A 14,717-nucleotide genomic window follows, 5' to 3' on the forward strand; every position below is an offset into this window, starting at 1 on the left:
CAATGTGGCTCATGTCCTAAAAAGAGGGAAACCTGGACACAGAAAACAGAGGAGAATAGAATGTAAAGATGGAAACTGAGACTGAAGTGATACACCCAACAAACCAAGCAATGCCAAGAATTGGCAGCAATCACCAGAATCTAGAGGGGGGGAGGCATGAACAGATTTTTCCTGAGTCTTCAACAGAAACAAAACATGAGACATCTTGATTCTAGATGTCCAGCTTCCAAAAACGTAAGACAATAAATTTCTTTTAAGAGACTCATTATATGGTGATTTATTATGGCATTTTTGGGAAACTAATACATAAAGTGTTAAAGAATTTTTTTTTAAATGAAACTAAAAGTATCATCCCCAAAGGGTCTTAAAAACTTGATGCTTTTTTAGAAACACAATAATCTATATTATTTAACTATGTTGTATTTCTTGAAAGTTTATAACAAAAACTTTTAATGGAAAATTTCATAAAGATTTGTTCTTTGAAATGACAGTCCTTTATATTCTCTATAATCCCCCTACCTGTGGCTCTTGTGCCCAGCATTCGTCGATCATATATTCGTACTGAGCTATCCGAACAGCCAACAGCAAGATAATATGGTACTGGTGGACAAATAGCTACAGATGTGGCAGCACGGCGACAGTTAATTAAAATGTCCTAAAAAAGATAAGACAATATCCAATACATATAGCTACACAGTAACAATGATACCATATTTAAAACATTTTCCCCTTAAATAAGAAAATAACTTTTCTCAGAAGTTCTAATAAAACCAGCAAAACAAAAAGAGGGGAAAGAGGTTTCCTTTTAATATATTTCTTAGGTTTCTATTAAAAATTACTTTCTAAACACTTGTCCTATATGAAACCCCCCCAAAATAGTCAGTATTCCTTTTTAACAGTTTATGAATCTAAAGATCACTTTTTTCTTTACAGCTTGATAAGCAATTCCAAAACTGATTGACAGTACTGTAAAAACAATCAAAATAATAACAGAGAACACTAACCTTAGATTTTAAAAAACTATCACTATTTGAGTAATATAAAATATATTGGGAAGAGGGCAAATTAAAATTAGCTCAAATATACAAAACACTAAGCAATGACATCAGATCATCAGCTGTTACAAAGAGAATAATTCAAGAAATTTACATTACTATAATTGAAACCCCTTCTTCAAAGCTAGCTATATTTCATATGATAATAATACTTATCTGATGTGCCTGCTAAACATTCCCATGCTCATGAACAATAAGCATGCATTTATAAATGTAAAATATTCATACACTACCTAGTAATGGATGGCTAAGCCATTAATACCATTAGAAATGCCTGGTCCACTTGAGAGTAAAGGTAGAAGTATGATCTGCTTTGCTTTTGTCTGAGAAGTGTTCATGATTACATGAAACTCATAATATTTAACTATAATCCATTGCTAATAAAATACAACAAAATATTCTGAATTGATTTTAAATTTCCAAAGTTTTCTCAAGTGGTAAAATCTTTTCTCCATACCAGCTGAAAACTGAAACAGCACATGAATAAATACAAACCCTTCTATAGTAAGATAGACCTTACTATAAAGGAACTTCTTACATCTATAGATGCATTAGAAAATATAAGTGCCACCACCTTAAAAATATGTGTGTAAGGTACACTGTTGATTTCATATTACTTCGGCTAATGACTCAAGCTCTTTACTCTATTCAGGATAGCCACACTTTGTTAATTTACCTTAAACTTTGCTTATTAACCTCAAAATATTATTACCCAGAAGAGATTTACCAGTGCCTTTCCTAATTCTAAGTTGTTAGTAGTTAATTCCTCTGGTTATTCTATTTCATGAAAATTTGGTTTAGAAAAGCATAACTAAATCCTCCTATAATAAAGTTTAAAAGAACTTGAAATAATAGATTTTAGTATCAAGCACATTTTTAAGAAACAGGTATTGCAAATGCTCCCACAGTCTGATATGTTAAGCTGAATTCTGCCTCCAGTTCCTATTTGCTTATGTATGTTTATGCAAAAATACACACATGCATATATGAAACCAAAACTGATTAAAATTTGTATATTTAAGATTTTTTCAATTTCTACTTCTTGTTTTCTATTATATTTTTCAAATACATTAACAATCTTTTCATTCCTAAACCATATTAATTACGGTAACTTGTTCAGTTAGCAACACTTAATTTTATTACTAGTATTCTTGTTTTTGTTAACTTTCAGTAAACAGAAACTGCGTAACACTTTTTATTTTCATTTACTTCTTCAAAACAATCAACGGCTAGGGATGCAGTTCAGTGGTAGAGTAAGTACTTGGCTAGCATGAACAAGGCCCAGGATTAAATTCCCAGTATTGGAAGGAGGGGGAAAAAAAATCCAAGAAAAAGCTATAGTGCTCTAACTAATGCTTGACAAATAACAACACTTGGAGTTAACAGTGTGGGCCAAAAGACTGAATGACTTCTCAGAGCTTATATAAGTTTAAAATAGTACTGAAAAGTCAAATATTGAAAATAATGCTATATCTTTTAGAGAAGTGAGCTAAATTTGAATGAACATGTTGACAGACTTTTTTCTTTCAAAAAAATAACATAATTCTTGTTTTAAAAGATTGGGGGCTGGAGGGAAAATACTGAACTTACATAAGCTTTTATCACTGGTATTCTGATTAACCAAAATGGTCTACATGAGTAAATCAGAGATATTGACAAATTCTCCAAGTTTCAATACTAGAGTATATGCTAAATAATTATACAAATTGTCACACACACACACACACACACACACACACCAGGGATGAACCCAGGGGTGCTTAACCACTGAGCAACATTTCCAGCCCTTTTTATTTCTTATTTTGTGGTAGGGCTTGCTAAGTTACCTAGGGCCTTGCTAAATTTCTGAAGGTGGCTTTGGACCTGCAATCCTACTGCATCAGCCTCCTGAGCCACTGGGATTACAGGCATGCCCCACAAAGTCCAGTTAACAGATATACTTAAAAAATATGCAGTTAAAATATAAGTTCTTCAACTTCATTAAAAATACCTTATTTAAGAAATTTTATGATTGAAGATGTTAGAGAAATGTTTTAAAGTTCACCCTGAATCACCCAAAGATAAATTATTGTGCAAATGTAATTATAACCATAACTTTTCTTCATCATTTCTACAAAAACTGGATTCTTACATCTTTGCAATCTTCTTTTGTGCAGCTAGTTTTGATGCGTGTGTCAAACCACCTAACAGTTCCGTCTTCACCACAAGACAGGAAAGTGTAAGGGTCATTGGGTACAGTCATGATCTGAAGACAGAAATGGAAGTACAGAAAACCTTATTGAACATTGAAACAGGTGGCTTCAAAACATACTGCTATTATTTCATGAAACAATTAAGTTAAAAGCATTAAGTTAAAATTCATTCATTTTAACTAATTATGACTTACCTACACCATGAATCAGAATAATACACTTTAGACAGAAAGTTAATATTATAAGCTTTTATCAACTTTGATAATAATCTCCAGCTTCAAAGATTCTCCACTAGCTAACTAGTTCAAACAATTCCAAAACTAATTTTTATGTCTTTTTCTAATAATATTATCATTATATTATAAGTATATGATAAATGTTCTCTCTGATGCTAAAAAAATTACTGGGGAATGCTGAAATGATTAACGCTGATAAACTGAACTCTCAAAAAGAATCTTACATAGTGTGACAGTTACACAACAACATTAATGGCACTGTACTATACACAAAATATGGCTACCATGAAGAATTTTATATTATATGTATTTCACCACAATAAAAACATTTTCAAAAAGTTAAGAATAATTTAGATGTTCCTGTAACCACTTCTAACTTAGCTATGACAATAATGTAAGTTAATGTCCTCTGTGAAGTCTAGCAGAAAATTCCCCTTTCCCTCCATATCTAGAAATACATACTATCAATCTTGGGTATTTAGCATTCCCATACATGGAAGATATTTTTCTGTTTTTAAACACTGTGTACACAAAAAAGTGTTAAACTCATTCATGCATCAAAAATACAAATTAGCACCACCTGGAAATACTACAACATACCACCAGTACAGCCAAAATGAAAGAGACAGATAATACTGAGTATTGATGTGTATATGGAGAAACTGGAAAAATAAACACTGTTAATGGAAGTACAAAAGGGTTCAGACACAAAGGGTACAGAAATAAATACACACACACACACACACACACAGAATGGAAAACCATATGTCAATATCAATTAAAGGTTGTTCATATGCCTCTCTTGTAACCTAGCAATTCCACTAAAAATAAATGTCTGCACAGAGCCACTTAAAGATATGCACTAGAATGTTCATAGTAACACTGGTCAAATTACTCAAATGATTGAAACAAACTGAATTATCCAACAACAGAATGGGAACAGTAACTATAATCTACTTCTAAAATAAAATACTACATAAGCAATAAAAATGAACAAATCTGGGCTGGGGATATAGCTCAGTTGGTAGAGTGCTTGCCTTGCATGCACAAGACACTGGGTTCAATCCCTAGTACCATTAAAAAAAAAAAAAAAAAACCAAAAACTAAAAAAACAAATCATCACTATCATCATCAACAAGGATGAATCTCAAAGCTTTGTGAAAGAAGCCGGACACAAAAATAACAGTTTTTTAAACAACAGAGCCAGAAATGGGATGCGGCTCAGTGGCAGAATGTCTGCCTAACATGCATGATACTCAAGTTCAATCCCATGCACCAAGAGAAAAAGGAAAAAGGCCAAAAAAAAAAAAAAAAGAAAATGAAAGAAAGAAAAAAACCATCCTGTTTTTATTTCTATAAAGATCAAAAACAGAAAAACAAAGGTGTGTTAAAACTTAAAAATTTAGAGGTTTAGAGGTCAGGATGAGGGGGCTTCTGGCATGCTACATGTTCTACAGTTCTAGGTGACAGTTACATGAACAGATTTGTTTTGTGATAATTCAAATTCACTGAGCAATACATTTTGATTTTTTTTTTAATTTTCTTTTTTTTTAGGGCTGGGACTGTGGCTCAGTGGCAGAGCACTTGCCTAGCATGTGTGAAGAGTTCAATCGTTAGTACTGCATAAAAATTAACAAAGGTATTCTGTCCATACACAACTACAAAAAAATTTTTTTAAATATTTTTTTAGGTGTTGATGGACCTTTTTTTATTTATTTCTATGCAGTGCTGAGAGTCAAACCCAGTGCTTCACACATGCTAGGCAAATGCTCTACCACTGAGCCACAACTCCAGCCCCCTATATTTAGGATTTATGTGCCTTTTCTCAATGTGTTTTTTTTTATAAACAGATACAACATTTTTTATACCTTTAGTTTTTTTATTCATTTTTATGTGGTGCTGAGAATCAAACCCAGTGCCTCACACATGCTAGGCAAGCCCTCTACCACTGAGCTACAACCACAGCCCCTCAATTTCAAAAATTCAGAACAATGGATAGAAGAAGGTCTAATATACAGCTAATCAAAATTCCAGCACAAAGTAAATAAAATAATGAAGAAGTAATAACCAAAGACTTATTATTGACTACAAATTTCCCATATTATTGAAGATGCCAATTTATGACATGAGAACATCAATAAATCCCTAGTATGGGGGGAAAATTCCATACTAAGATACATTGTTGTGACATACAAAAGAACTAGCCAAAAAAAAAAAGAACTGAAAATAGTTAAAAAAATAAGAGAGAGAGAGAGAGAACGAACACCTATAAAGGAAGCACAATTAGATTGAAAGCTAACTTTGTGACCTCAAACAATGAAACTCAGAACACTAAGGCTATCACCTGGAACAGAATAACATCAAACAAAGGCTGTACTTGGAAAAACTGCCTTTCAAGAGCTGGTATTGGGGGTGAGGAGGAGAAAGAGGACATTTTCCAACAAATAACAGAAAAGAAAAGGAAATTAAAATCATTTTTTATCAAAAAAGTACCAGTAAAGGTACTGCCAAATGGTTTACTTTAAAGAACAAAAAGATCAGGAATGATGAGTCAAAGGTACTTATCTTGTAAATACAAAGGTAAACCTAAACACTGACTAGTGAACAATGATACTGTCTACTTCATGAAAGAAAACAGAATATAACCAAGTTCTGAACAACATAATTATTTAAAATTAAATAAGAGCTATTTTACAGTCCTTCATTTAGGAGAAAGTATGAGGATACTGACTTTAGGCTTTGTCAAATATTCCTGAGAAACCAAACGAGGCAACCTCCAGAATAAAAGACACGCATGTCCACCTTCTAAGCAAGTAGCAGAACAAAACAGACAAAAGCAAAGACCTCCAAGCACTTTGAAAAGTGGATGAAAAAAGGAGATGCCATCAATAGAGGAAAACTGGAAAACACACACAGAGTAGGGGTGTGGCTCAGTGGTAGAGTACTTGCCCAGCACATTCAAGGCCCTGTGTTCAAGTCCCAGCCCCACAAAAACAAAACAAACCCCAAACAATAAGACACATAAATAGACCCAAATGTATCACTATTCACCATAATTTTAAGTTGACTAAAATTTCCAAAGATGGGTCAAAATTTTGAGAATGGGTAAAAAACAATACCCAGTTCCCTGTTATTGATATAAGCAAACTCCAAAACATAATATAAAAGAACTGAAATTCAAATGATGGAAAACAATTAACAGGTTAATTGTTTTTGATATAAAGAAATCAGAAGCAAACATTTTAAAAGTGCACTAGGTGCTGTGAGTGATATTTCTGAACTAAATTAAGAAGTATAAACTGAGTCATAAATCACTACCTCATTCAGTTCAGCTCAAGGTTTGAGTTTATAAACAGATATTCCACAAATCTCTCCCTCTTTTTTTTTTTTTTTTCTTTTTTGGCCTACTAGTATTTCTTCTAATGTGAAAATTTGATAAATGCTACGATCTTGATATATAGTTCTCTGAATTCCAGGATTTCATGTGTTTGAATTTAATCCCCATTCTGAGTAGTAAGAGGGTAGAAATTTAGTTCCAACCATGACTGTTAGAGGTAGAGGTATTGAAGAGATATAAATGGGATTAGATCAGGCCATTAAGATGCAACCCCGATTGAGTGCTGGTGGTTTTATAAGACCACAATACCCATGCACATATGTGTATGCAGGTGTTCCCTGTCTACTGCCATATGAAAACCTGCAGTGCCTCAGGACTCTGCCAGAAAGGCAGCACCTCCAAATATACACCCATCAGTCACGTAAAATTCTTCTCTTTATAATCTACCCAGTGTTATTAGCAACAGAAACAAACGTACACAGTAAGTTTGCTACCAATGACTTTACAAAAGCACATGATAAAAGTATTTGAGAGGTTAAAACCTAATGCAGAGCCATGTAGCGCAGTAACAGAGGCAACCTTAAAGTGCTGGCATCTGTTTCCTTAAAGTATGTTTGCTCAAGCAATTACAAACCATCTCATAAGACTATTACGTGCATCTTATTTCTTAACTTTATCCACAAGTCTATCAAGATAAATTTTCTCAAATGCTTGCTGAATTCTAATCTATCATGAATATGTACCTATATATACACATCTATGTGTATATACATGCACACACATCTCACATTCTTATTCAAAAACATAACATTTCCACAGATAGAATGGATATCCTAACACTGTACCTCATATGTAGTTCCATAATGGCATGTAAACTGGCATTGTCTGTTGGTTTCTGCATCTTGCTCAACATTTGTATAAAATATTACTCCATCTCCAGAACAGGATACAATCTGCTTATCATTTGTGCATGGTAAGAACTTTGCACTAAATATATTTGCTCGATGCCCTGAACGAATTGTCGTCAAAACCTAAAACACACAGAGAAAGTAGTTGTAATTAATTTTTCCTAGGAAGAAATTCATATTTAATATAATCACAAGTAATAAATTCTCATTAACATTCTCATCTCAACAAAAGATTATCCTTTAATTCCCAACTATCATAATTAGAATCAGAATCTCACATATTTTTCCCTCTGAGATGGGAAGACTGCCTATCATCAATGTGAACAGTGCCATGAAAAGCAAATGTGCATTTTCCACTTACATGGTTTATTTCACTCAATCATAAAACTACTAAGAAAGAACTATTTGGACTGACTTTTAATATTGACGGGATGCTGGATGATTAAGTTATTCCCTTTTAGGATAAACAAACTGAATTTAAATCACTCATTGTCAAAGTAACAAAATGGTACAGATGAGGCTATAGCAGAAGTTCCAATAACTTACTTATATTATGAAGACCAAAATTACTGTAACAGATATAAAGTTTAAAATTTTAATATATTTAACATACACTGCAAATAAAGGAAAAATTCCCCTAGCAGTAAAATTTGGAAGGAAAAATAACCAACAAGACCTGATTTTTTTTCCCCTCAAAGATGGGCAAAAGATCTAAATCGAAAATCTGCAGATACACAAATAACCCTTAAAAAAATACAGAAAAATACTCCTTTTTCGTAAGAGAAATGCAAATTAATATTACACAAAGATACTCATTCTCTCTTAACAGAACTTGGCAAAAATTCAAAAGCTTGACAAGTGAGCCTGTGGAAAACAGGTTCTTAACCATGGCTAGTGGGGTGCTAAATGGTACACCCCCAGTGGGGAGAAATTAGGAAACTCAAAGCACAAAGTGTACCTCAAACAATATCTCACACACACACACACACACACACACACACACACACTCTCACACAGAGTTACTTATTGAATTTTATTTTCAATAGAAAAAACAAGAAACTAGTTGAATAAACAGGCATATTTCCACAATGGGTAGACAATGATGTATACAAGGTAAACAGGAGCATCTGCTGTGACTGTGAAAAAACTGGGGAAAACAAAACAACAGAGCTTGGTTTTGTCCCATGGAATAAATTTGTGATAATTTGAGCATCCCCCACCCCCACAAAAAAAAAAAAAAAACATTGATAAATCACAACACATTGAAAAAAATTAAAATCTGTTAAGTCCATTAGTTGCTTTTTTTTTTTTTTTTAAAATGGTGACAGGAACAAAAATGTTGTATTTACAGAATGTTGCTCTAGGTTGAACTCTGATGTCTTCCAAAGGCCCATGTGTGAGAGTGGAGCTACTGGGAAGTGGTAGCACCTTCCACAGGTGGGCCTTCTGGAGGTCCTCAGTTCCCTGACAGCGTGTCTCTTAAAGACTATTGTAGACCCTGGTCTGTAATTCCTCTTCTCAACTTCTTGGTTATGAAGTTAAGAAAGAGGCTTTGCTCTTCCACATGCTCACCAGAGGTCCAAACAACCATGAAAAGAAATCTCCAAAACTGTAAGACAAAATAAACCTTTTCTTTATATAAGTTGGTTATCTCAAGTAATCGCTCACAATGGCAGAAAGCTGACCAACACAAATATAAACTAATAAATGTAGAAGGCCATGCTTGGGAGTATAGTTAAGTGATAGTGTTTTGTTTATCATGTATGAGGCCCAGGGTTCAATTCCCTTCCTAATTAAATAAATAAATAGAAGGAATGACAATTTTTAAAATTGCTCTTTCATAAAAATTGATTCAGATAGGAGTCATCAAATGAAAACTGCCAAATGAAAGGCCTGGGAAAGAATATTCACACAGTTTCAATAAACCATCTCACAGGATAGCTATTAGTTTCAAAGGGTAACCCAATGGAGGGATCAAATCTAACATCACCAATAAGAGGTCAAGCCAATATCACATACCACCTGTGGGGGATTCTCAACAAAAATATTTACTCTGAATCTACTCATGAAGATCAACCAGAAAAATCCAAATTGAGAAAGATACTATAAAAGAACTAACCTGCCACTGATGTCATGAAATAAATAGAAAAATTAATGTGAAGTCCTTGAAATAAGATAGATACCACAGTCTTTAACCCTGTTGACACATTAGGGTGGTTTACAGTAGTAGCTATGTGTAAGTCACTCATACGGCCATAACTCCTTAGTCTAAGGTTTTCAAGTAGCTAACTTCCTGTAAGTCACTCATATATTATAGTCTGTAAAACTGGTGGTATTAAACATTTTCACCAATACAGAAAGTTGTATATATCCTCTTTATGTGAACTCAAGAACTAAGCACCAATAAAAATCAAAACATGATTATAATTAAAACTCAGTGTGATGTCATAGTTTATTTAACCAGATTATAATCTAGTCACTATAAACTGATAAAATCATTTCTTAAACTACTCGGCTGATGAATAGGTTCTGTGAACCTATAAGCAAATTTCGAAGTACCTTGCAAGATCCAGCTAGAACAGCCAGCCAGGCCTGTTCATGTACCACTATCTAACCTAAATAAATAAACAAAAATTTTTCACAAGGCAGAGAGCAACAGAAATATAAAATATTTATCTTAGAAAAGATTTTAGACATGAAACTGTGATTCTTAATTTATGTAAAAGGAAAATGGTTTGGAAAACTTAAATAACTTGGCACGAGTGATAGAAAACTAACACAAGCCTACATATACCATTATACTAATAATAATGCAATTAAAAATTACCATGGAACTCTTCTTCATTCAGAGACCTAAATATAAATGAAATAAAGCTCATGCTGAAGTAGTATCAAAAAAGACACACCGGTACAACTACTGTGCCACGTATCAAATTACTGCCTCTCAACTCCAAATTTACCTTTTATGTCTACAGACTACACAGTGGATCTGGCCCAGTTAAGTGTGTTTCCTTTGTAAGTTGGCGTATTGTAAGCTCTGATAACAGGAAGCTCTGGAAGGGAGAAGAGTTCCTTTCCTTTCCTGATGTCCTCCCCTGAGCCGGCTCTGAGACATGCACAGGTTCCACAGTGCTCGAGACAGTGTGGAGAGCTGCAAGGTGGTCAGCTATGACAAGCTCCCACATAAACTCTGCAGTACCTAGCAGTCACCTGCGTCTCCTGCAATACCATCTCCCCAAGTCCTGAGACAGGCTGTAGGACAGTGCCCTAGAGGAGGTATTCCAACAAGTTCCAAGGGAACGCCCCCTAGTTCCACTAGCATAACATTACAGCAACTGCTCTGCCACCCAATGAGCCATATCATGCCCTTTCCAACAAAGGTCCAGATGTCAGCATTAGAGAGAGGGGGCATTTCTTTAAATAGTTTATCTCAGCAGTGGCTCACTATATCTGTTATTTCTGTAATATTTTCAAGTCTTTTAAACATTCTAATAGACAAGCCCTTATTATTCTGATCCCGTTTTATTGGTAATAATTCTTCATATTAAAGTTTCCCTGTTGAAATTACTATGTGATTGTTCTGGGTCTACAACTGCTACCACCAGTCATTTTAGTTGCTACTATTGAAAAAAGAAATAAAGAGAGATACATTTTCAGAATTATTAAAAAGAATAGATGTTAAAAAAGATATGGCATTGGGGGCTGGGGCTATAGCTCAGTTGGTAGAGTGCTTGCCTTGCATGCACAAGGCCCTGGGTTCGAGCCCCAGCACCAAAAAAACAAACAAAAAAACTAACAAAAAAAAAAAAAAAGATATGACATTGGAAATGTAATAAAAATGACCCCCCAAAACAAAAACAAAATAACAAAGAGCTGAGAGGCAGCTGGGAAATATACAGTCAGCAATTCCTATCCATGGTTCCACATTTGCAGACACAACCAACCACAGACCAAAAAAAGTTTTGTCTCTACACTAATCATGTACTGATTTCATCATTATTCTCTAAGCAACATATAGTACAAGAACAATTTACATAACTTTTGTATTTATTAGGTATTATAAGTAACCTAGAAATGACTTAAAAGTACATGGGAACATGTGTGTGGAATTATATGCAAATACTATCCATTTCATTATATAAGAGAATTGAGCATCCACAGATTTTGATATGCACAGAGATCCTGGAACGAATTTCGCATGGGACAACTATATTCCTATTCTTAACCAGAACTTTAAATGGTTCTAAATGTTGAAGATCTTACAAACTTTTAAAATAACTGTTTATAGATGAATGGATAAGAAAAATGTGGCATATATACACAATGAAATATTACTCAGCAATAAAAGAGAATAAAATCATGGCATTTGCAGGTAAATGGATGGAGTTAGAGAAGATAATATTAAGTGAAGTTAGCCAATCCCATAAAAACAAATGCCAAATGTTTATAAGGAGGCTGATTCATAGTGGGGTAAGGAGGGGTAGCATGGGCGAACAGACAAACTCTAGATAGGGAAGAGAAGTAGGAAGGGAGGGAGGGGGCATGGGATTAGAAATGATGGTGGAATGTGATGGACATTATTATCCAAAGTACATGTATGAAGACACAAATTGGTGTGAACATACTTTATATACAACCAGAAATATGAAAAATTATGTTCTACATGTGTAATGCTTTCCACTGTCATACATAAATTTTTTAAAATTATTAAAATTAAAAAACAATTCACAATTGCTAGACTGTGGAACCAACCCAGATGCCCTTCAATAGAGGAATGGATAAAAAAAAGTGGCATTTATACACCATGGAGTATTACGCAGCACTAAAAAATAACAAAATCATGGAATTTGCAGGGAAATGGATGACACTAGAGCAGATTATGCTTAGTGAAGCTAGCCAATCCCTAAAAAACAAATACCAAATGTCTTCTTTGATATAATGAGAGCAACTAAGAACAGAGCAGGGAGGAAGAGCAGGAAGAAAAGATTAACATTAAACAGATACATGAGGTGGGAGGGAAAGGGAGAGAAAAGGGAAATTGCATGGTAATGGAGGGAGACCCTCATTGTTATACAAAATTACATATAAGAGGTTGTGAGGGGAATGGGAAAATAAACAAGGAGAGAAATGAATTACAGTGGATGGGGTAGAGAGAGAAGATGGGAGGGGAGGGAGGGGGGATAGTAGAGGATAGGAAAGGTAGCAGAATACAACAGTTACTAATAGGGCATTATGTAAAAATGTAGATGTGTAACCGATGTGATTCTGCAATCTATATTTGGGGTAAAATTGGGAGTTCATAACCAACTCGAATCTAATGTATGAAATATGATATGTCAAGAGCTTTATAATCTTTTGAACAACCAATAAAAAAAATAAATTAAAAAAAAATTAAAAAAAATAACTGTTTAGCCACGAATAAAACTGATTTCCCTTTGTAAACGGTACATGAGTCTAAAAAATGTCACACAAATTCTTTTTACTAAAACCAGTCAGCTGTTTATATCTTTATCATTCAGTAGTTACGTTTTCTTATTCTTGAAAATTGAACATTCTTTTGTTATTTTAATGATATATATGACAAGAGAACACATTATAATTCATATTACACATATAGAGCACAATTTTACATATCTCTGGTTGTACACAAGGTAGAGTCACATCCTTCATGTCCTCATATATGTACTTAGGGTCACGATGACCATCGCATTCCACCATCTTTCCTACTCCTCTGCCCTCTCCCTTCCCCTCCCTCCCCTTTCCCCTTTGCCCTATCTAGAGTTCATTTAATCTTCCCATCACCCCCGCTGCAGCATATTATGAATCAGCATCCTTAAGCCAGAGAAACCATTCGGCATTTGATTTTTTGGGATTGGCTAATTTCACTTAGCATTATATTCTCCAGCTCCATCCATTTGCCTGCAAATGCCATGATTTTATTCTCTTTCAATGCTGAATAATATTCCATTGTGTATATATATATCACATTTTCTTTATCCATTCATCTACTGAAGGGCATCTAGGTTGGTTCCACAGTTTAGCTGTTGTGAATTGTGCTGTGTCCCTGTAGTATGCTGTTTTGAAGTCCTTTGGGGACATAGCTGGGTCAAACAGTGGTTCCATTCCCAGTTTTCCAAGAAATCTCCATACTGCTTTCCATATTGGCTGCACTATTTTGCAATCCCACCAGCAGTGTATGAGTGGGCCTTTTCCCCACCATCCTCGCCAGCAGTTATTATTGTTTGTATCCTTAATACCTGCCATTCTGACTGGAGTGAGATGAAATCTTAGAGTAGTTTTGATTTGCATTTCTCTAATTGCTAGAGATATTGAACATTTTTTCATATATTTGATTGATTGTGTATCTTCTTCTGAGAAGTGTCTGTTCAGTTCCTTGACCCATTTATTGATTGGGTTATTTCTTTTTTAGGTGTTAAGATTTTTTAGTTCTTTACATATTCTAGAGATAGTGCTTTGACGATCATGTGGTAAGAATTTGTTCCCAAATAGTAGGCTCTCTATTCACCTCACAGATTGTTTCTTTTGCGGAGAAGAAGCTTTTTAGTTTGAATCTATCCCATTTATCGATTCTTGTTATTAATTCTTGCGCTATGAGTCTTATAAAAGAAGTTGGGGCCTAATCCCACATGATGGAGATTTGGACCTACTTTTTCTTCTAATAGACACAGTGTCTCTGGTTTAATTCCTAGGTCCTTGATCCACTTTGAGTTGAGTTTTGTGCATGATGAAAGAGAGAGGTTTAATTTCATTTTGTTGCACACAGATTTCCAATTTTCCCAGCACCATTTGTTGAAGAGGCTATCTTTTCTCCAATGTACATTTTTGGCAACTTTGTCTAATATAAGATAACTATAATTATATTATGTGGGTTAGTCTCTGTGTCCTCTATTCTGTACATTGGTCTACAAGTCTATTTTGGTACCAATACTATGCTGTTTTTTTTTTTTTTTTTTTTACGAGAGAATTTT

General features: G+C 34.3%; 1 protein-coding gene across 6 annotated transcripts in view; it reads right to left on the reverse strand.

Annotated features, from left to right (window-relative positions):
- Dcaf6 (DDB1 and CUL4 associated factor 6) overlaps positions 1-14,717 on the reverse strand; it is a 97,345-nt gene that overhangs the window by 69,738 nt on the left and 12,890 nt on the right. For all 6 annotated transcript variants that reach the window (XM_015491880.2, XM_048810076.1, XM_015491879.2 and 3 more), the window contains exons 3-5: positions 7,666-7,851; positions 3,187-3,300; positions 520-655 (exon numbers count right to left, since the gene is read on the reverse strand). In XM_015491880.2, the coding sequence (XP_015347366.1) occupies positions 520-655; positions 3,187-3,297 (247 nt within the window). In that variant the 5' untranslated portion in view covers positions 3,298-3,300; positions 7,666-7,851. The remainder of the gene's footprint in view (positions 1-519; positions 656-3,186; positions 3,301-7,665; positions 7,852-14,717) is intronic.

Source organism: Marmota marmota, unplaced genomic scaffold (genome assembly GCF_001458135.2).
Source record: "Marmota marmota marmota unplaced genomic scaffold, marMar, whole genome shotgun sequence".
NCBI lineage: Eukaryota > Metazoa > Chordata > Mammalia > Rodentia > Sciuridae > Marmota > Marmota marmota.